General features: G+C 38.4%; 1 protein-coding gene across 8 annotated transcripts in view; it reads right to left on the bottom strand.

Annotated features, from left to right (window-relative positions):
- Window positions 1-21,023, bottom strand: part of arhgap42b (Rho GTPase activating protein 42b) — a 147,355-nt gene that overhangs the window by 99,008 nt on the left and 27,324 nt on the right. For all 8 annotated transcript variants that reach the window (XM_084123901.1, XM_084123903.1, XM_084123902.1 and 5 more), the window contains exon 2: window positions 7,678-7,773. In XM_084123901.1, coding sequence (XP_083980027.1) covers window positions 7,678-7,773 — 96 coding nt within the window. The remainder of the gene's footprint in view (window positions 1-7,677; window positions 7,774-21,023) is intronic.

Here is a 21,023-nt window from a genome sequence, read left to right as displayed (position 1 = left end):
TCTCTTTAATAACTTTTCTGGGCCAGCAAGTTTCGGTCACATAGCAGCCTATGGAGGAGTGAGACAACTCTCAGATTTAATCAAAAATATCTTAATTTGTGTTCCGAAGATGAACGAAGGTCTTACGCGGTTGGAACATCATGAGGGTGAGTAATTACTGACAGAATTTTCATTTTTGGGTGAACTAACCCTTTAATAACCAGTTAATGGCCATTTCAAATAAGTGCGTCTGTTCAGAACGATTAAATTTAAATTTTAAATTTTGATTTCTGGTTATGTTCCTGTCAAAATTTCCTTTATTTGTTTACGTTCATTGAACAGATTCGGAACCCTGATTGCTGCTACATTTTAAACTTGAAAGTACAATGTTTACATTTGCCATTTTATATATCAATAGTTTATGTTGGGCCTGTAATCATTTGTTTTTGAAAACTGTTTTATATTTCATTCATATTTTATATTTCTACATTCTTAATCAAACATTTTCTCTCTCTCTCTCTCTCTCTCTCTCTCTCTCTCTCTCTCTCTCTATTTATATATAGCAACTATTCTTTTAGTTTATATATACTAAAAGAAAGTATTTTCCATGTGGTAAATATATATATAAACTATTAATTGATTGAATTTACAGAAAAGGTACTATGTCGTGATATATATCGTTATCGGGATATGAGATGACTTGCATCGTGATATGAGATTTTGGTCATTTCGCCCAGCCCTAGTTTAAAATATTAAATATTTATGCATTGTTTATTATATTTTATATTTATGTATTGCTTAAAATATATATATATATGCAGCATGAGTTGCAGTCTGAACACGTTTTTCCGCCCCCTTTTGATTGACAGGATATAATCATGTGATTTTTGGCGATAGATCAGTGCATATTTATATACATATATGAACTGATGATTAGATGATATATGGATGATTTAATGATTCATAAATAAGTGTAAAAAAATATATAAACATAAAATTTGCCAAATAAATTTGTTGTATAATTAGCTGTAAATAAAACCAAATGTGCATGTTAGACATTTTAGCAACGAAAGTGACCGTGCATTTATTTATTAGAAGCAGAGAGAGTAAGAAACTGAATGTGAAAAGATAAGAAGAAGAGAACAGGAAATGAGTGGGAGAGAGTGAGACAGATTTGATGTGGAAGATAAGGGTAGAGGCTGTGGATAAATGTCTCTATTGAACTATATGAGGTACTTAAGGCAGAATATAGCGGCTAAAAGGGGTTAGAGCATATGTATCATTCACAGGTTAATGGGGAGAATGACAGAAGTGATGAGTCATTCTGTGAAATGGGCTTTTGGCTCAGGACAAAAGAGATCTGACATACATACATTTGAAAAGGACAGATGAGAGAGGCAGACATGGAATCGCCCTCTCATTTAGAAACCCCAAATGCATTATCCATAAATTAAGACCAGTCGCAGACGACACTGCTTCAAAAAAAAAAAAAAGTTTTAAAAGCCCTTGATATTGTTCTTTATTGCAATATTTCCTATGGAACAGGAAGTTTAGGCAGGACATAACGAAACGGGCAGGGTATTTAACAATCCAGAGAGCATTTGATTGATTGATTTGAGTCATCAAAATGTTTGCAAATATTTAATGCGCATGTCTATATTTATACACTCACATACACACACACACACACACACCATACTTTATGACATGGTTAGTTCAGGTTGTAAAATATCATTGTGATGTGTGGCTCCCCAAAAGCTTAATATTTGATATTTGTGAACTTGTAAAAAAAAAAAAAAAAAAAAAAATTTATATATATATATATACATTTTTTAAAAAATATATTTCAAAACATTGTTGAAAAATAATGATTCAAGGTGTAAGGGAAAAATATTAATTTCTACTTGATGGTTGCACTATTAAATGCTTAGATCAATTTCACACAATCTCCTTCTGGGTTGGTCTACAAATTGACATCACGACTTAACAGCTCTATTATGTGAGACAATGGGAAAGAGAGAGACTCAAAGATAGAAAAGAGGAAAGTAAAAAAAGAAAGAAAGTATGGCCGGCAACAGTCATTGGCTCATCGCGGTTGAAGTGAAACAGTCTTGTACTTATAGGACAATTAATATTTCTATAGCTACATCAATCTTTCAGTGAGATTGATTTCAGGATAACTGGTGTGGATTGTGAATGTCACAGCAGGAAGTCATGGAATGAAATCGATAGGAGGTCAGGTGACCCTGTCTGTACTCCCAGACAGACTGCTGATGCGACGCAGACTGGTTGGAGCTTCAAAGTAGATTGCAGCTCAGCTACATCAAGATTCTGGTCCCACAGCACACGAGGGGTCCGGTCAAGTCACTCCGAAAGCTCACTTTCATCGATGACCAGATTGATTCCACAAGACAATTACATTTTTCTTCAGTAAGAGTAATCTTACCCTTTTAGGTATGGGACACTATGGGATCACAACAGAAATACCAGACACTTTGAAAACTTTCCATGAAGAGTGATAGATGAGAACTTTCTAGTGGTCAACTGATATAGGGTCTTCAATGATCGATGCCACAGCGGATGGCTGCTATAATACTACTATATTACTGGGTATGATCCTTAAAAAAATAAAACCACTCTGAAAGTGGAAATCCTGCTTCAAAACTTGGTTACACCATGTCTACACTGGACGTGACAGCTGTCGCGTCGCAATAGTTTGAGGCTGTCTACACAGCGACCATTGCAAATCCAGTCAGAAGTAGTGTGAGTGCTTGAAGTATGTTATAAATAAAACAGGGCATGAGTTTAATGTCAGGAATTTGTCATGCCGCGTCGCGCCACATCTAGTGTAGACAGCATCACTGATTACAATGGGTTATAATGCGTCGGAGGAGTAAGAGGCCCTCTGCCGAGGGCTATCCAGAACCACGGCCAGGCATCACAGAGGAGTTCATCCAGCTGGTGGAGGACCGAAAGGTAGTGCGTTTTGGGAAGTGGACCGAGATTTTTTTTCTTTTCTTCCCTCTCTCCCCACTCTCGTCTCTGTCTCTCCTTATCCTTCCGTCTCCTTATCTCTCGCCTCTCGCCTCGTCTGTCCTTACCCCCAAGTGCAGTGGCCGCCGTGACTGTAGAGCGCAGTCTCGAGGGTTAGGGTTAGGGTCTTCATAATTATTTATGTGGCGAAATGATGTATAATAAGTGGTGTGACTGTATACCGTATCTCTTAAATGTCCATCTAGTGTGAACTTGCTGTGCTAGCAACTGCTCTCTCCGTGGAAGCTTTGTGTTTAAAGACCTAATAAAAAATTTCAACTCCGATCAATATTTCTCAATTATTTTCAATTAATTGAAAATAATGCTTCGCGCCTCTGCTTCGCGTCAGGGTCCTCATCACCCTGTCGGGGGGTTATTCTGAGATAACAACCAGGTGAATGTACATTATCCCTTACATAACATACCGCTGGATGGCGCGATGTACCAATCAGAATCAAGCATTCCACAGAGCCATGTAATAATTAGATATAAAAACACTTCATTCATGATTAAGTAGTATCGTATTTAATGGAAAATTATTTTTACCGTTAGTTACGTGAGGCAAAAAAGGATTTTCAACACAACTTTTGCTCACGTATTTGAAAGCTGCATTGAGGGTAAACATCATATTATGCGACTTAAGTGACGACCTACTAGGTTCGTTCTACCTTAAGAACAAATGGTTCAACCGAATAAAGTACAGAGTTAGATACAATCTAGCTAGTAGTTACTAAGCCTCTAGTGTAGTGTTGTCAAAGTACCGGTACCGGAAAATGTGACGATACCAGCATTTCTGTAGTACCGGGTATATTCGGTACTCACTAATAGGCAGCTGCTTTAAGTCTCTTTCGTGTTTTTATCTAAGCACGGGGCTCCAGACTAACTTTTTTACTTGGAGCACTGTCTGTAGCCGATATATACCACGATATAGTAGATATATAAATAGTGTCTGTGTATATTAAACTGCAAAAAGACTATTTAAATATTAACCCTGCATATTATGCTTATCTCTGTGTGAACATTTCATTTACCTCACACACAAACACACACACACACACACACACACACACACTGAAGCACGAGTGATGCTCGCACTGTTTTCAGCCTCTGCTGCCTCACGATATGATGACATGATGAAATTCATCTCCAGAGCCGCTCTGAGAGTCACTTCATGAGCATTTTACCGTTTAATTTGAAAAAAAAAAACTATCGTCATATCATACAGACACAGAAACTCAAAGGTCTTCACGGCAACCCGTCAAAATAAAAGTTTAACTTGAAGAAATTGACAGAAATAATTATATTAGGCTACTGTACAGTAGATTTAGCTACGTCTCCATGGGATTTTTTTATAAGCAATATTTACGTTTAAACAGCATGTAGCCTTTAATGCTTATATGTATTATATACTTATGATTACCGTCATAAATAAAGTCATTGAATTGAATTCAATATTTTTTTTCAAATAGTTAAAGGGTTAGTTCACCCAAAAATGAAATTATGTCATTAATGACTCACCCTCATGTCGTTCCAAGCCCGTAAGACCTCCGTTCATCTTCGGAACACAGTTTAAGATATTTTAGATTTAGTCCAAGAGCTTTCTGTCCCTCCATTGAAAATGTATGTACGGTATACTGTCCATGTCCAGAAAAGGTAATACAGACATCATCAAAGTAGTCCAAGTGACTACTGTGGCTCAATCTTAAATTTATAAAGCGACGAGAATACTTTTTGTGCGCAAAAAACAACAAAAGTAACGACTAGATGCGCTACGCAGTTATACTACGTGAAAAAACTCGAGGCCCAGAGAGAAGGAAATGAATAGTGGAATAAAGTCGTTATTTTTGTTGTTTTTTGCGCACAAAAAGTATTCTCGTCGCTTAGTCATTAATGACATAATTTTCATTTTTGGGTGAACTAACCCTTTAAATAAAATAGAAAAATAGTTCCAACAGATTTTGCTGTGGTACCGAAATTGGTACCGAGAACCGTAAAATTTGAATGGTATCGGTACCGACTACTGGAATTTTGGTACCGTGACATCCCTACTCTAGTGTGGACTTTACATTCCAATTTAAGAAAGAACTTGGGAATGGCTGGTGCAACTCTACCTTGAAGAGGGTCTGAACGATTCACACGGTGTAAATATTCTTTCCTTTGGGGTGAATGAAGCCTGGTTTTGTGTCAGTGTTAAGCAAACATCCACAGCTACACACCTGGAAGTTGCATAAAACCGTTAGATCGGAACTTGCAATTTTGCAAAGTGCCTGGCCTGCTATTTTTGTGTGCAGCATTCATCAGAGTGTCACTGAATGGACTGTGAACAAAATGCTGGATTCATGGCAAAGAGATTGCATTAACATGCAGTCACAGGATTCATCAACATTCACTTGTCCATGGAATGTAAACCAAAATCATTCTGCCACATTACAAGTGTAAATCAATATCTGTAGCCCTATTATTTCCTACCCATCAATGCTTCTGTCCAATACAGCTGTCCATTAGATAAACAACCATAAAGATGTTTTTGCTACCTTACAAAACATTCCCAATATGGTTGGCCTGCCCAACATCCTTTTTAACCAGACAAAAAATGGCAACTATTCAACACATTGACGACCAGATGGGGATATTAAAGGGCCAAAATTAACTCCATTGTGGGCTTGCTTTGCCCCACCTCGACACATTTAATTAGCTTTTCTCCCATCAGATTCCCTGGGAAAAGAAGGGGAAAAGGTAGAAAGCTAAAAGACAGGTTGCTTTGAGAGATCGAGAGTACGGAAAGACGGGAAGCCAACTGTTAGATGCAGATGGTCTGAGTGTCAAGCCAGCACACAATGCACAGAGCAGTGCAGGAAGATAATAAACAAAGTAATGACACATAAGGAGAGAACGCTGGAACGAGAAAAGCATAGGAAGAGATGAATGGATGCTAAAAGAGTCAGAACAGAATGAGTGATCAACCCATCAGGGCATACGAACTCTCAGCACATCTGCTCAGTGCCCACCGTGGGGTGAGCAGTCTGCATTCTCCTTAATCTCTGACACAAATCACAATTAGTTACTCTGATCTTTTAAAGGGCTGAGCCGAGAGCTTTTCGTCTAGAATGTAAGAAAATCAATACAATACATTATGCATGCTGGGCAGGCAATCTTACCGAGACCTGCCTTGAGCTAAATCTGGATTGGGACAGGATTTCAAGCATGCCCAACGCTTGCTTTCATACAAGAATACATTTACTAATCAAAACGATGAATTCTAAGACCTTCAGTGACTGCTCACACGTTTAAGACTTTAAAAAGTTTGTGTTCAATAGCCGAAAGTAAAAGAGTCGGAGTGCAAGAAAAAAAGCATTGAAATCCCTTTATGCTCCAATGAACTCACATGAAATTTCCAGGGATAAGTCTTGATTAAGATGACAATCCCATCCATCTGGGAGGGTGCAGGACATTTGGGAATTTGGAAGGAAACTATTCCTCAGAGCATTAGAGGAACTTTCCATTAAAATGATCTCAGAATGGTTAAGCAGATTGTCTTTAATGGGTCTGGAAGAACATTTTATCGCTCAGATGATGAGTTCATAGCTTAGGCGAGTTAATGGACTTCTCGGTTATGATTTAAGTTCAGTTTAATATAACACATATGTAATTATACATTTCCTTGCATGGTTGCCACATTTTAGTTATAATTACTAAAGTTATATTATAAAAAAAAAAAAAACGCTTGATTGCCTGATGTTTGTTAGTTTAGCTGTTATGCTAAAGATAAACTGATTTAATTTGCAATATAAATGCGATATGTGATAACTTGTTAAATGCGATATTCGAGATGCGATATGATATTGCTTTAAGTGTGTAAAATCAATTTAAATTGTATTTAAAAATATGTAAAAACTGATCTGGTCTGATCATGTAACTAATATACTGTATGTGTTTCACATTTTTTCTGGGAAAAGAAAGTATTCTGAAATTCTGAAAGGAACAGAAGTGTTTTAGCATGACATAAAAAGTAATGTCTCAAATCTGACAATGTAATTTTAACATCAATGTAAATGAAAAATATAAACCTAATTCCAATACTTAAATACCAACAGCTCTTTGCTCAACTTGGTAATATATAGTTTTATCAACCTAGAACTTAACATCAAGAACAAGAGTTTTTTTTCCACATCAGCAGTTAAAAATAATCACAAATAGGCAAATTACAAACAATAGGACAATTACAATAAAACAAAGATACAAATGAAATAAAAAGAGCTCTAAGTTTGTATAGTCTAAGCCAGGGTTGGACAACTTCGGTCCTGGAGGGCCACTGTCCTACAGAGTTTAGCTCCAACCCTGAAAAAAATTTCTATAATCCTGAGGACCTTGATTAGCTTGTTCAGGTGTGTTTGATTAGGGTTGAAGCTAAACTCTGTAGGACAGTGGCCCTCCAGGACCGAAGTTGCCCATCCCTGGTCTAAGCTGGCGAGTAATAAAATGGTGATTCTATTGCCAATGTGTGCGTAGAGGGTTGTCTGGGGAACCCAAGCAAGAGACTTGCTCTGCATTTTATCCAATAGCTGAGATATCCCATTTGTGATTTGTCATTCCTACATGCATCTACAAGACTGAAACTGTATCAGCAGTAGCAGACCTCAAAACAGCAGTTGACCTCACACTTACCAATGTTCACCTCATCATCCGTTTCTGCATCACCAATGCACTCAAACTGGAACTCCTGTAAAGACTGGGAGAACTTCTGCACGGCTGCTGAGAGGTCTGAAACAGAGAAAGAGAGATTTATTTCCCATGAATGTTCCGCAAGAGTACCGCAAGTAAAGAATAATTGACGACAGGCCTTTGAATTATTCAAAAATAATGCACACCGCGACGCGAAGTGGAGTTATTAATGCAATTATTACAGAGAGATTACCTAAACTGAATTACCTAAACTTAGTCTGTGCATCTCTCAACAGTGTTCGGCAGCAGCGTCTCCTCAGTACTTACAGCGAAACGTTTATCTGCTTAATGAACAGCGCTGTTACTACCTCGCTAGTGAGAAATGTCATTGCTTTTAAGTTGCTAGCGCTGACAACATATTTCTGTGCGAGTGTGTGTCAGTACTGTATGTGTGTGCGTTTAAGTATGTGCTTTTTCCGTAATGTTGTGACAAAAAGTGTCGTAATCTGTTGTTTTTATCCTATTTACTATATTTATTTGCTTGGTCAGTGTCATTTTTTTTTTTTTTTTTTTTTGCTGTTGTAGTCTATAAGGATTTTGAAATAACTGAAATCATTTGGTGAAGTGATATGGACATGTAACTGCCTGGAACTACTACTGTGTGTTTTCCTGAAATATAATTGCACGCCTTAGAACGTTCATCAACCAATCAGATTCAAGCACTCAACAGCCCCGTAATATAAGGTTTAATTAAGGTGACACAATCAATTTAAGGGGCCATTCACACAAAATATGTTTTTCCATTCCAATGCTCTACTTTACCATTGTTTCATGATGTAAACACGCTAGAAAGACGTCTTTAGCTGTTGGCTCGCGTGCCGCATCTTTTGCAGCGCTCAAGTTAAAAGAAGCGCAACTTAAAAAAAAAAACACGTTTCTAGACCTTGCCCTTTTTTTCATTCCACTGACCTGCATCTCACGTTTTTAACTGCAAAAACCCATTCTGTGTTAACCAGCCCTGACTGAACTATCATGGTACATAAATGCATTCAAAGACTTTAAAAACACATGAAAGCTAAGTTTGAGCTTAAATCAAACAAAAATCTATCCACTTCAGTCAAAGGTGTATCCTCTATTCAACATGAAACTATGAGTCTGTACAAAAAGACAAATAAATAATCTTCACTCCCTGCTGAGAGTAAATGAGCTCTCATTTGGCGTGCTAAACGCACATCTCAGTCATGAAGAGTGGGCGGAAAGGACTCGATCAGGAAACGCTAAGCAACTCAATCAAAAAAGGTAATGAGACTGCAGAGAACAGCCATTTCATCATGTCTTAAAGAGGTGATAGACCCAACTGCTCCTCCAAATACCAACAAAAGCCTTCAAAAGCTCTCTGACAAAGAAAACTCTGAAAAGGGTTTCTCATTACTTTCTCCTTAAATCTTATTTTTGAAAGAATGTAGGGTTGGAAAATGTCTCATCTAATCATCTTTCAAGCTTAAGAGCATAAGATTTGTCAAAAGAGCAATACGTAGGGATTCACAACGGGGCGGGGAAGAATACTTACTTTTCACTTTTGACTGTTGGTTTGATAAATTATTCATTGACATCTATCAAGAGAGGCCACAAGGATGCACTGCAAGGCTCATTACATAGACCAGCGCTAATACGCAGACTGGCACTGATCTGCTGCAACGGAGGCTTGTAATTCCAGAAAGATCAAAAGTTCACTCCATATAATTCGCAGTCCTGTGGCTACTTTGCTTTTAGGTTCAATGAAAATGTAATTTGGGGCATTATGGTTCATTTATAAAATATAGGCTATCCATAGCATTGACACTGAAAAAAGCTGAGAGGATAGAAAGGTGAACATATGGTTTTATTTGTGGCCATTTTTCCTTGAGATTTGCACTTAATGACTTTTGTTTTTATCTGATTTTTTTTTTGTGTGTGTGTGTGTGTGTGTGTGTGTGTGTGTGTGTGTGCATCATACAGTTTCAGCAAACTGTAATTTGTGTTCATTTTCTGCCCACTTTTTGACCTTACATGAAGGTCAAGAGCAGACAGAAATAACATTTCTGTAACGTCTGGCTCTTTGAGTCTCACGTATCAAACATACAGAATGCAGTTTAGATCATACAGAGGTCACTAGGGAGGACACAGAGAACACTGCAATCCCGCATTTAGTAAACACTGGAACATTCCACTTCCAGAGTTCAATTCCAAAGGTTACAGATTATATATGAATAAATTAGCCATGATTCCTAACTAAAGAAAACAGTGCAGCAAAGGACAACAGGATGTGATGTGATTTTTCCCACACTCCATAACATCAGGGTACAATGTTACATATCTTATAACACGAACAGTGTTACTTTAAAGGAGTCATGTATACACTTCTGTTGCATTTTCCCTAAAGTTCCACTTACAATAGTTAGTCAATGTTTGTCATAAAAGTTAGAAATTTACAGTGAAATATACACTGAAATACAGATTTTCATGACCATTCTTTCCTTTATCTGGCCTAAAGAATTAACAAGGTTGTACTATATCTGCTACCTTTCAGATATATAACCCCACATTTTTTAGAATAATCTGTGGTTTGTTATTCTCTTGCACCTTTATTTAACTGACTAAACTATGAAGAAATGATTTCCAATGTTTTCACTGGCCAACATAAGTGTATTTTGTAAATATAAACAAATTTTGATTTTGATGGCTGCAACACACTCCAAATAAGTTGGGACAGAGGCAAAATAAAAGTGAAAAAAATAAAATAAATCTAGAGAATATAGAATATCCAAGTTAAACATTTTGAAACAGTCTACAATGAACAGGTGACATGGTATTGTAATTGGGTTTAAAATGAGCATCCTTTAAAGACTCAGCCTTTGCAAGCAAAGATGGGTCATCACGGCTCACCACTTTGTGCCAAATTTCATGAAAGAATTGTCTAACAATTAAAACTTTTCTCAATGCAAGATTGCAAAGAATGTAGGTCTTTCCCCATCTACCATACATAATATTGTGAAAAGATTCAGGGAATTAAGATACATCTCAGCCTGTGTAGGTGAAGGCAGGAGACCTCTGTTGAATGTGCATGACCTTTGAGCCTCCAGATGGCACTGAATAAGAAACTGTCAAGCTACTCTGTAAAAAAAAAAAAAAAAACGTTGTCACTTAAAGGGGACATATCATGCCAAATGCACTTTTTTAGCCCTTAAATGCATTTTGTTGTATATTTGGAGTGTTTAGAAGTACAGAAAATATGAAATTATTCTCTTCAGGTGCTTCGTTGATATCTTTATATTCTTTTTTGGTCATATTTTTCAACCTGTTCCGATTTTTCTGTTATCTATGACGTTTTTTGAACTATTACGTCACAGTATTTGCAGCGGAACTGCCAAATAAGGACATTGACTTCCGGCCCAACACTTCGAGCAATCCGCCATTTTTATTTCTCGCTGCAATTTTGTAGTCCAAGCTAAAGGATGCAGAAGTTACGAGAGGGTAAGTTAAAATGTTTGATTGTTGGATATAGTAACCCACACGCTTCATTACACCGTCTAATGTAGATGAACTGCCGCGCGTGACAGGGCGCATGTTTAACTGAAAGAACGAGCAGAGAGAGAGACCCGGTCGCGCGAGCGCTCACTCTCTCTCTTCAGAGCCAGGCGAAAGTGTAAACAAGACATCACCGTCTCCAAACTAGACGCTGTCTTGCTCTCTCTCCCTCGCACATATTAATCAAAATAAATCGACACGGTGGTAAAAGGTCGGAAGACCAAAGTTTCATGTGTAAATACAGTACACACCATTGCGATACATCCATATGAAGACGTTGTTCTACAGGTTCGTCGTCTTCATTTTCATCTCGCTCCTGCTCCGACTCTGGCTCGAACATGTAAGGCTGGCTGGACAAGTCTTCCGTTGTTGACATTTTGTTAATAACGTGTGAATAAAAAGTTTCTGTGCCGCTAGATAATTGTATCTCTGCTATCAGACTACAAAAATGGCCGAACGGGATGGAGTTGAACCGAGTGTGGGCGGGGTATGAAGTGTCTCAATTGTATTTAAAGAGACCGCACCAAAACGAGTTGCTCTCAGACGCACATCAGAAAAGGGGTAGAAAAGGGGCCTGTGGAGCTATAATAATGAGGAATTCAGACCCAAGCATTGCAGTTCCGTTTTATATAGACTACAAATGTATGATTTATATGTAAAAAGGAACAATTTAAAAGCATGATATGTCTCCTTTAACAGTCTGCCTCTGCATCAAGAAATGCAACTTAAATCTCTGTTTATGCAAGGAGAAAGATATACATCAATTCTTTGCAGAGATGCGGCTCAGTTCTCAGGGTCTAAGCTCATCTCCGACGGTCCAAAAGACAGTGGAAATGTGTGCTGTGGTCAGATTCATGTTTCAGACTGTTTTGGGGGAAAAACAGAATCAACTTCCAGGTCCCAAAGCCGAAAGGGACCATCCAGATTTTCATCAGCGACAGGTGCAAAAGCAAACATCTGTCATGGTATGGGGTGCATCAGTGCAAATGGCATGGGTGACTTGAAAATGTGTGTAGGTACCACTGATGTGGAAGTGTATGGGATTGTACAGAGACATACAGTATATACTGCCATCAAGATGACATCTTTCCTGGGAAGCAAGACAATGTCAGGCCTCATTGTGCATCTGCTTCAACAGAGTGGCACTACACTGACACTACACTGTAGAGTGGATGTGCTTGACTGGTCTGCCTGCAGTCCAGATCTGTCTATTATTGACAATGTATGACCCATCATGAAAAGGTGAATCAGACGATTACCATGAACTCTTGAGCAGCATCAGGAGAGATTGGGGAAAAATTCCTCTTGCAAACTGCAACAATTAGTATCCTCAATTCACAAAGGAATTAAAAGGAAACACTTTCAGGACGAGTTTTTTTCCAGCTGATGAATGATAAAAAACATTGATAGGCAATCAGAATCCACCCAACTTTTAAAGCGGCAGACTACATAATGCATGCTTATAATAAACAGGGTTATCATCCTTTGATGTGGACGATAATATAGTTATTGTTATTACCTTTACAGTAGTTATCGTTCTTGGTCTTTAGAAGTGATTGATAATGAATATTAAATGCTGAATCAATCCTTGAATTGAAGTGAATTTGAGCTGAGGTTGCAAACAGAATGTATAATTGCAATTCAAATTTGAATGTAAAGAAATTAAATTCTAATTCAAAGAAATTCATAAAACTAACTTAGATTTCTATTTGCAAATGTCTTGCTTCCTATTGAAAGAACTGGCTTAAGTCTAGTCATGGCTTCTAACTGAGATAAACACAGGAATTTACTCCAGGATCAGGTTTCATCTGTGGCCTTATGTGTCACCCACTGCACTGAGAGCGCATAACAAGGTTATCCACTGATGTGTTGAGTGAGCATGTATATCATCTCATGGCATGCACAAGCTCCGAGACTCCAGGGTGCTGGTCAATAATCTGTTTGAGATGCGAGTCTGCTCAGTCAAGCTGAATAAGCCCCATCAATAATGCAGTGCCCTTCACCTCTCATACCACCAGACAGCATCACCACTGCAGCGCTGATCCACAACTACAGTACTTTCCTCAAGCCTTCCGTGAGAGCATTAACGTATAACAGGCCGGGCTTCTTCCGAGATCAGAGGTTGTTCAAATGAAAGTGGGTGTCTTGAGGGTCGTTACTGCCGTTGTTGAAAATCGAACCAGCAACCTTCGGGTTACCAAACAGACTCTAACCATTAGGCCACAACTGCCCCCAAAGCCGTGAAAAATCTCCCTAGTGGCCATTCCTTCCTGCATTACTTCAGCTCTCCAAACTGTCTCTTTATCTCTATAGGTAATGGCTCGTAGATCTGCTGTCTGTCTCCACAGAGCTGTCACTTTGTGCTGCTTTCGTTTCTTCCTCTTACCTATTAAGTGTAGAACATGCTACCCGTCACAAAATTCTGCCTTCATGCCTTTAGGGAATCGTTGAGTCAGGATTGTAAATGGTGAGTTCTTGGCTCTGTTTCAAACCCTAGTGAGCTTCCTCACTGTCTACTGTCTATAAGCAGTTGCCATCTAAGAGTATCAACATTGTAAGTGATTGAATTGAAATTATCTTCTTAGGAAGCAACTTCATTAATAGTCACACATTTGTAAAGATACACAGATAATCTGTTTTACTTATATTTTTTTCCCCATATTTAAGTTTTTTTGGGGGGGATATTATCTTTATAATATCATATCATGGATAAAACGATAAACTTTATTCAACGTAACAGCCATTCATGTTCAAATGAGAGATGTAGTTTAAGCTTGATGCTAAGAAACAGAGACAAACTCACTGAGTCACGTACTGGAAATCCCAAAGACATTATTTTTCTTTACATTAATGAAATAAGAGCCTTACAACTACATGTCAACCAAGGGTATGTTTACACACAACGATGTACTAAAAAGGAACCGTTTTTCCTTTGCATTTTTCACGTTGACAAAATGATCCCCGTTCACACGGATCGGCAAAAACGACAAAAAATGCTGTGTTATGCTGGCAGGCCAGTAGTTGGCGATGTCACTTTTTGAGTAAAAACTACACGCCTATAGACTAAACGTAATAAGCATGCGCGTGACATCACTGTTTTTGTAGTTTACATGGAAACAATAACGGTATCGTTTTCAGAAACTTGCACTTTGAAACCAGTTTTCAAAAGTTTGCGTTTTCAGGCCCCCAAAAGTCGTTGTCGTGTAAATAATTATATAACGTACAAAAAAGTTTTACGTTTTCAGTCGAAAACGGTGTCGTGTAAACGACCCCTAACTCTCAAGAGTATTAGTAGATTGTTATGTTAGGGTTAGATGTTAGGGTTTGGGTTAGTAGAATAAGTTGTTAACGTTTATAACTTGTTAATAAGTGTTACGTTTAATTTTCTCTCTCTGTTGCTTATGCTCATTAGTCATATAAAGCTGCTATTCACCTGTTTGATGCACTGAAAGAATGGCCACTGTATGCATGATAAAAAGTCCTTTACTACAGTATGTACTTCACTATTAATTGGCATCCACATACAGAAATTAATTAATTAGCCTAACTCTGCGAGTTATTGCAATTCCGTTTCAGTACAAGTTTTGCGTAGCATAACAGAAATTCATGGGGGGAGAATACATTACACAATAAACACATTTAAAAATGTATCGGGTGACAATGATGAGATGTGCATGTCATTTGCTGCAGACGCGCTTCTCACTGTAAAACACTAAAAATATAGAGCTGTCAGCAATCTAAAATAAGAATAATTTCAAGATAGACTCTAATTAAACAATAAACGATGTATTTACGGTTTTATTTGAGAACCACGCAAGAGACTCAAAGTACTAGACAAACCTCTGACTGAACATGTGAAGGATACAGATTTGAGGGTGTGGAAAGATTCAGATACATTTGAAACCATGTAGCAATACAGTGAATCAGAATTCATGAAACAAAAAGGCAGCCTCTCTGAAATCGTCATTGGTCAACTAACAGCTACATTAAAATGCTGCCGCAAAAGCATTTGCATTTTTCCACTATGTCCTTGAGACTGACAATACTCAACGGATTTTTTAAAGAGTATAATCTTTAGTTAGCAATCGAATGTAACTGCTGATTCCAATAATCTGACATTAGCATGTGGCTAAGATAACAACTTGATAAATAAGCACAAAAGAAATTATTAGAGAGAACAATTTTGATGCTTTCTGGTACTTAATAAAATACATATTCATAATCAGCATTTCTGCACTGCAGTCTGGGATTGCATTCTGTCAAAAAGAGATTTTGGGCCAAACTAGGAATGTTTTAAGACCACAATTTAGTTTGACGTTTTGTAACAGCCTGTGCATCAGAAGCACACCTGCTATGATGCCTAAAGATGTTGCCTAGGAAGGAAGGCATCTCAGTAGTTTTACAGCTCTTGATTCAGACAGTTGGTTTAATGAACAAGAGTAATACTAGCTGTTCACACCACTGCATGATATGACATACACCAGTAAGAATGAGTATTATGATTTTGCATATTTGCATATGTTCACACTGGGTTTTAATAATTAATGAGTGAGAATAAAATGGAAAACTGGATTCAAAAAAGATGACAGAGCAGTATGAGCTGTCACAAAGCATTTCACACTCAAACTGACTTACAAAAGCTGCAAGTGAATATAAAACCACCTGGAACCAATCCCAATAACACACACACACACTAAAAGACAGTATGTGTCATTACCTACCAAGTTTCAGGGGTAGAAAAGAAAATCCCCTTACAAGACAATAAGAGCTCAAAGGGCAAAACCAGACAGCAGAACAAGAGCATGTTCTCAAAAGGTCACATACATCCACCCTGCTGCCTCTCGAACCTTACTAGATTTATTTACTTATTTCTTTTCATTTAGTGTTTGTCACAAAAATATATCATGGTTGTGACGCGAGACCACGCATATGGCCTCAGAAGACTTGGAAAATAGCAGATATGGATTATGGACTACTTTATGATGCTTTTCTGTCTTTTTTGGAGCTTGATAGATTTGGCTGACTATCCCTTTAAACACGATCCGATGTGCACAGAACATGCATGTCGGCACTTATCAACATTCCTGTTATGACATTAACAAGCACGATGCATCTGCTGGGTAATTTTGCTGCGAGTGTAATTACAGGGCATGCTGTGGAACCTGGCAGAGGCAGTGTGCACATGACGGGCTTCCAGCCTGCTTTTATCACAGGTTTTATCTGATGTCACACCTCCACACAGCCTGCCATGGAAGAGTTCCTTCATAGCTCACTGCCTGTTGGGGAAAGGACATTTCCTCCAGGCCCTGCTACAAACAACAAGCCAAAGAGAGAGTGACGGTGCCTGTGTCTAATAGTGTACTGCAGATAGTGGGTGGCTGCGTGTATCTCCTTTTTTTTTATATAAGTGTGGGTGTGTAGTGAAAAGGAATTCAGTTCTGTCTTTACGTTCCAAAATGTTTCATCAGTTAGTCAATAATGTGGCAAATGACACCTTTTATAGTGATAACAACACCATCTAACACGCAAGTCTCTGAAAAAAAAAACCAAAAACCAAATAGAGAATGCAAGTTTTTCACTGTAAAACTTACTTAAAGCATGCAGTATTTTCAGTGAAATCTACTGGATGATACTAAGGGTACGTTTACACGACAACGATATGCTTAAAACTGAAAGTTTTTCCTTTGAGTTTTCCGCGAACAGACGACACCATTGTCAAAACGATCCCCATTCACACCGATCGACGAAAACAACTAAAAACCCTGTATTCTGCTGCCAGGCCATTAGATGGCGATGAAACGCGTAGATTGAACACGTAATACGCATGTGCATGACGTCATCATTTTAATCTAAATTGAATCATCAGTAACAGCATGCTTTGAAGTCAACATAAAATGACAATAAAATCCCATTTTACTTCTGTAATCAGTTTGAAATTAACTTTTTCACTCACCAGCCAATTTGGCAAACAAATTTTTAGTACTCGGATGAAAATGATGATTGCTGTGAAAAATATATTTCCCTTTTTTTTTTATTGATTATTGCTCCATTTTGGGTGGTACCTGAGGTCTGATTGGTTAGCGTAGGACAGCATGCAGAATCCAGACAGGCGAAATAAAGTGAAACTATGGATTTGAAAACACTCAGTGATGCCTGAAAACACTTAGATCGTGAAATGCTTTTGCGTTCTCTCGTAAAATATTTTGCGTACATTTAAGTGCAAGATTTGCAGCGCCCGTCAGCCATATAACATAAGACACCTAACCCCAGCTGCTCCCGACGAGCTGGATGGCGCCTTGCATGGCTGACACCGCCGTCGGTGTATGAATGAGTGAGTGAATGGGTGAATGTGAGGCAATGTAAAGCGCTTTGGTGGCCATAGGTCTGTGAAAGCGCTATATAAATGCAGTCCATTTATAACATTATAATGCGAACACTAGGCCTATAATATGTTGTGAATTCTTTGTGCTTTAGTTGCCCGTGTTTCAGCGTGTTGTGATGGGAAGAGCGTATCCATGGGAGTACACTTTCTGGCTAGCATGTAACTTAGTTCAAGTTCACTTGCATTTTCGTCCTTTTGTGCAGATACAAGTTGTATATATAGATGTACTGAAGTCAGTACATACTGTACACCCCAAAGTGTTGTTAGGTTAATTTAATGGAAAACTATGTAAATGTTGGTCTATGGCATGGCAGGATTGATGAACAGCCCCCAGAGTCGTAGTTGAACAAATGCAGAGTGGTGCCACCAGTGTGTGTACACTCAGAAAACAATGTATTCAAATTTAACCAAAGTCCCTTTTAAAGCAAGTCAGTTCACTCTGTGGCCATCTTTGGAACAAGTACAGCTACTACCTGATTGAATGTGGAAACACTGAAATTTCAAAATCTGCTTGTCAAAATTAGTGACACTAAAAATGGGAGCTTTGTCAATTTTAGCTCATGTCTAATCTCTCATGTTCATCTACAGTGTATGCTAGCACATTCCTAAAAAAAAAAAAAAAAATCAGATAGGCCTATACACGTTTATAAAACACTGTGGTTTTTCACTCTCAGTAGAATGGAGCTTGAAAATAAATTTAATTTTAAATATTTTATTAAATGATCTGTAGAATGAGAATGTCTCCTTCTATCACAGTCACCAACTGTAGCATATTTTAAAATAATAACTATTTTTTTTCCATAAAATCAAACTATTTTATGTTGTTACAGCCATTGCCAATACACAAAAGAGGGTCAAATACTCACATGGGACCACAGTAGTTACTTCCACACAAAAACAGCCAAAAATAACATAGGCTAATAAATGGAACAGTTTCGGACGAGCCCCCAATTATGTTACGGCCAGTGCCATAACGCAAAAGGAGGTCAACGTGAAAGGCTCGGTCCAATATGGTTTTTATTAACTAACAATAACATAACAAAATTTGGGAGAAAAGGGAACAGGGAAACAGAAACAAGGAAACAAGCGCCACTCGACCGCCGCACCAATCCCGCCTCCCAGATGTTACAACGGGGCTCCTTATATCCACGCTCCTCTTACACGGTCCACAGGTGTAGAGAATCTGCTCATAATAAGACACAGCTAATACACATTTCCAACCACTAGAGGACAGACAAAACATTAAGAAAGAAAATAGTAACCAGTCAAACTACATGCACATGTAATGCCTAAGCTTTATTTAACGCAAAAAATTAAAAACAAGAAAAAAATATTTGCATTTCTGACAATTATCATGATCACCTGCATTAAATAGTATTTGTGTTGCATTCCTAAATGCTTCGGAACGCATTTCTGAAAGTATGTGTCAAACTATTTGCGAAGTACAGAAAGTGATAATGCCAATACAAATTTTTAGGGGTGTGACGAGACGCTTACTCCACGAGACGAGACGAGACACGAGATTGGGTTCACGAGAACGAGACAAGACGAGATTTTTACACAATTTTTAAGAAATCCTCAATGATGAAATGTATGAATGGAAAATAGTCTTTTATTCAACTGAAAATCACAAAATGCAAAACAATTTAGGTGCATTTTGAAATCAACTTGTAATGAATGTTATTTTACTTCTATTTTAATGAATTCTATGCAGTAAAGGACATGCAAACACTGCAAAATGTTTTGCTATAAACTCTACCGTCTGGCTTCTCCCCTGTACGATTTCACATGAGAAATCTAACTCCTTTCTACAAATCGAACATAAAAAAAAATAAAACAGTATAAATAAAATTAATATAAATAACTGAAATAACACTTTAAATGCAAACAGTAAGTGTGTATCCATAATCAAAGTAGCCTACTGCTCTCTCAAAACTACAAGTTCAAACAGAAAAAAAAAATTTCTTCAAGCATGAAAAAGAGATAAATTAACTACACAGAACAGACTAAGATTATGGTCATGTTCTTTTTCAAGAATATAAGCATGTCGACGATTTCTGGCAGCAGTTGAGACCTTTGGGCAGTAACTAGGGCTGCACGATATGAGGAAAAGCTGCGATGTGCGATAACATTGTTTAATATTGCGATGTCGATATGACTTGTGATATGTGAATGTTAGCTATACTGTTCCCATGTCTTACTGCTTTAATAGGTTCTTTGCGCGATAGGTCAAATGTTTATTACCTGCCTGGTTCAGATTACACTATTTTAGCGCGATTTTGGCACGATCCGTTTCGTGGAGATTCGTAAAGGACAACGGGCGTCGGGACGCAAGATTCGATCGTTTCATTTCGTATAGTGTGTCATAGTGGGCGACAACCTACGTGTCTGCGATGCTTCAGGACATCACGACAGAAAGACTAGCATGTTTAATTTTAACGGTCCTCCACGACGGGTTGAGTGTGTGCGAGAGTGAGTGTGCGCGAGTGAGTGAGAGTGCGAGCAACAGTGAGTGTGCGCGCGCGAGTGATCGTGTGTGTGTGTGCGCGCGAGTGAGTGAGTGAGCGAGGGACAGTGAGTTTGTGTGTGTGCGTGGAGTGTGTGTGTGATTGGCCCGGCACACAAATGATTTAAAAGTGGCAGGGGCATCTTCAATACTAATTTCACCCTCACGCTCCATCACGCTGACATCACAACAACTCACGAGACAAAGTTTCACCTCGACGAGAAATCTCGTCGCGTTTTAATCTCGCGAGATCTCGTAACACGAGATCTCGTCACACCCCTACAAATTTTGATAATAAAAGTGTAGCCTTGTCTAAAATACCTGCTTAAAATGTTGCAGTATCCATTTATCTAACAAACTGCACAGCATTCGGAGTAGACCTATATATTTTCATAAATGTGGACACCAGCAGGCCCGCTTGCAACATCATTTATTTATCCATTACTAACTGTCACGCAAGTGAAGGGGCCGTTAACATTTCCTTTGTTCGAGGTTCATGTAGAAGTCATGGAACAAAACTGCTAAATTACAATGTTCTTTTGAGGACTGACAGGTAATGTATTAGGGAACGTCTCAGAGAGAACTTGTATTCCTCTGATACCCAATCAGATGCTCTTGACGGGAAGACCAAACTGATTTGCCACGAGAGCGGCCCATCAAAGAGACCCTCTTCCAGCTTAACAAGAAGCATGGGATTGTTCTCTGATCGAACCGTAGGAGTTCCCTGTCCTTTGATTCCACTCAGAGGGGATCGAAAGAGGAAGAGTCTTGCTCCAGGTAACGATGACAATCGTTCATCAGCCTCTCAGCGGGGGTGCCCATGTGTCAGCCGGAGGAAATCAGGCCTGGCACTCTTCCAGTCAGCACTTCTCTGAACACCAATCCCCCAGTCAG

This window comes from Abramis brama (assembly GCF_963993115.1).
Source record: "Abramis brama genome assembly, chromosome: 9".
NCBI lineage: Eukaryota > Metazoa > Chordata > Actinopteri > Cypriniformes > Leuciscidae > Abramis > Abramis brama.
The sequence above is the reverse complement of the archived record's forward strand: the minus strand, read 5'-3'. Positions and strand labels throughout refer to the sequence as shown.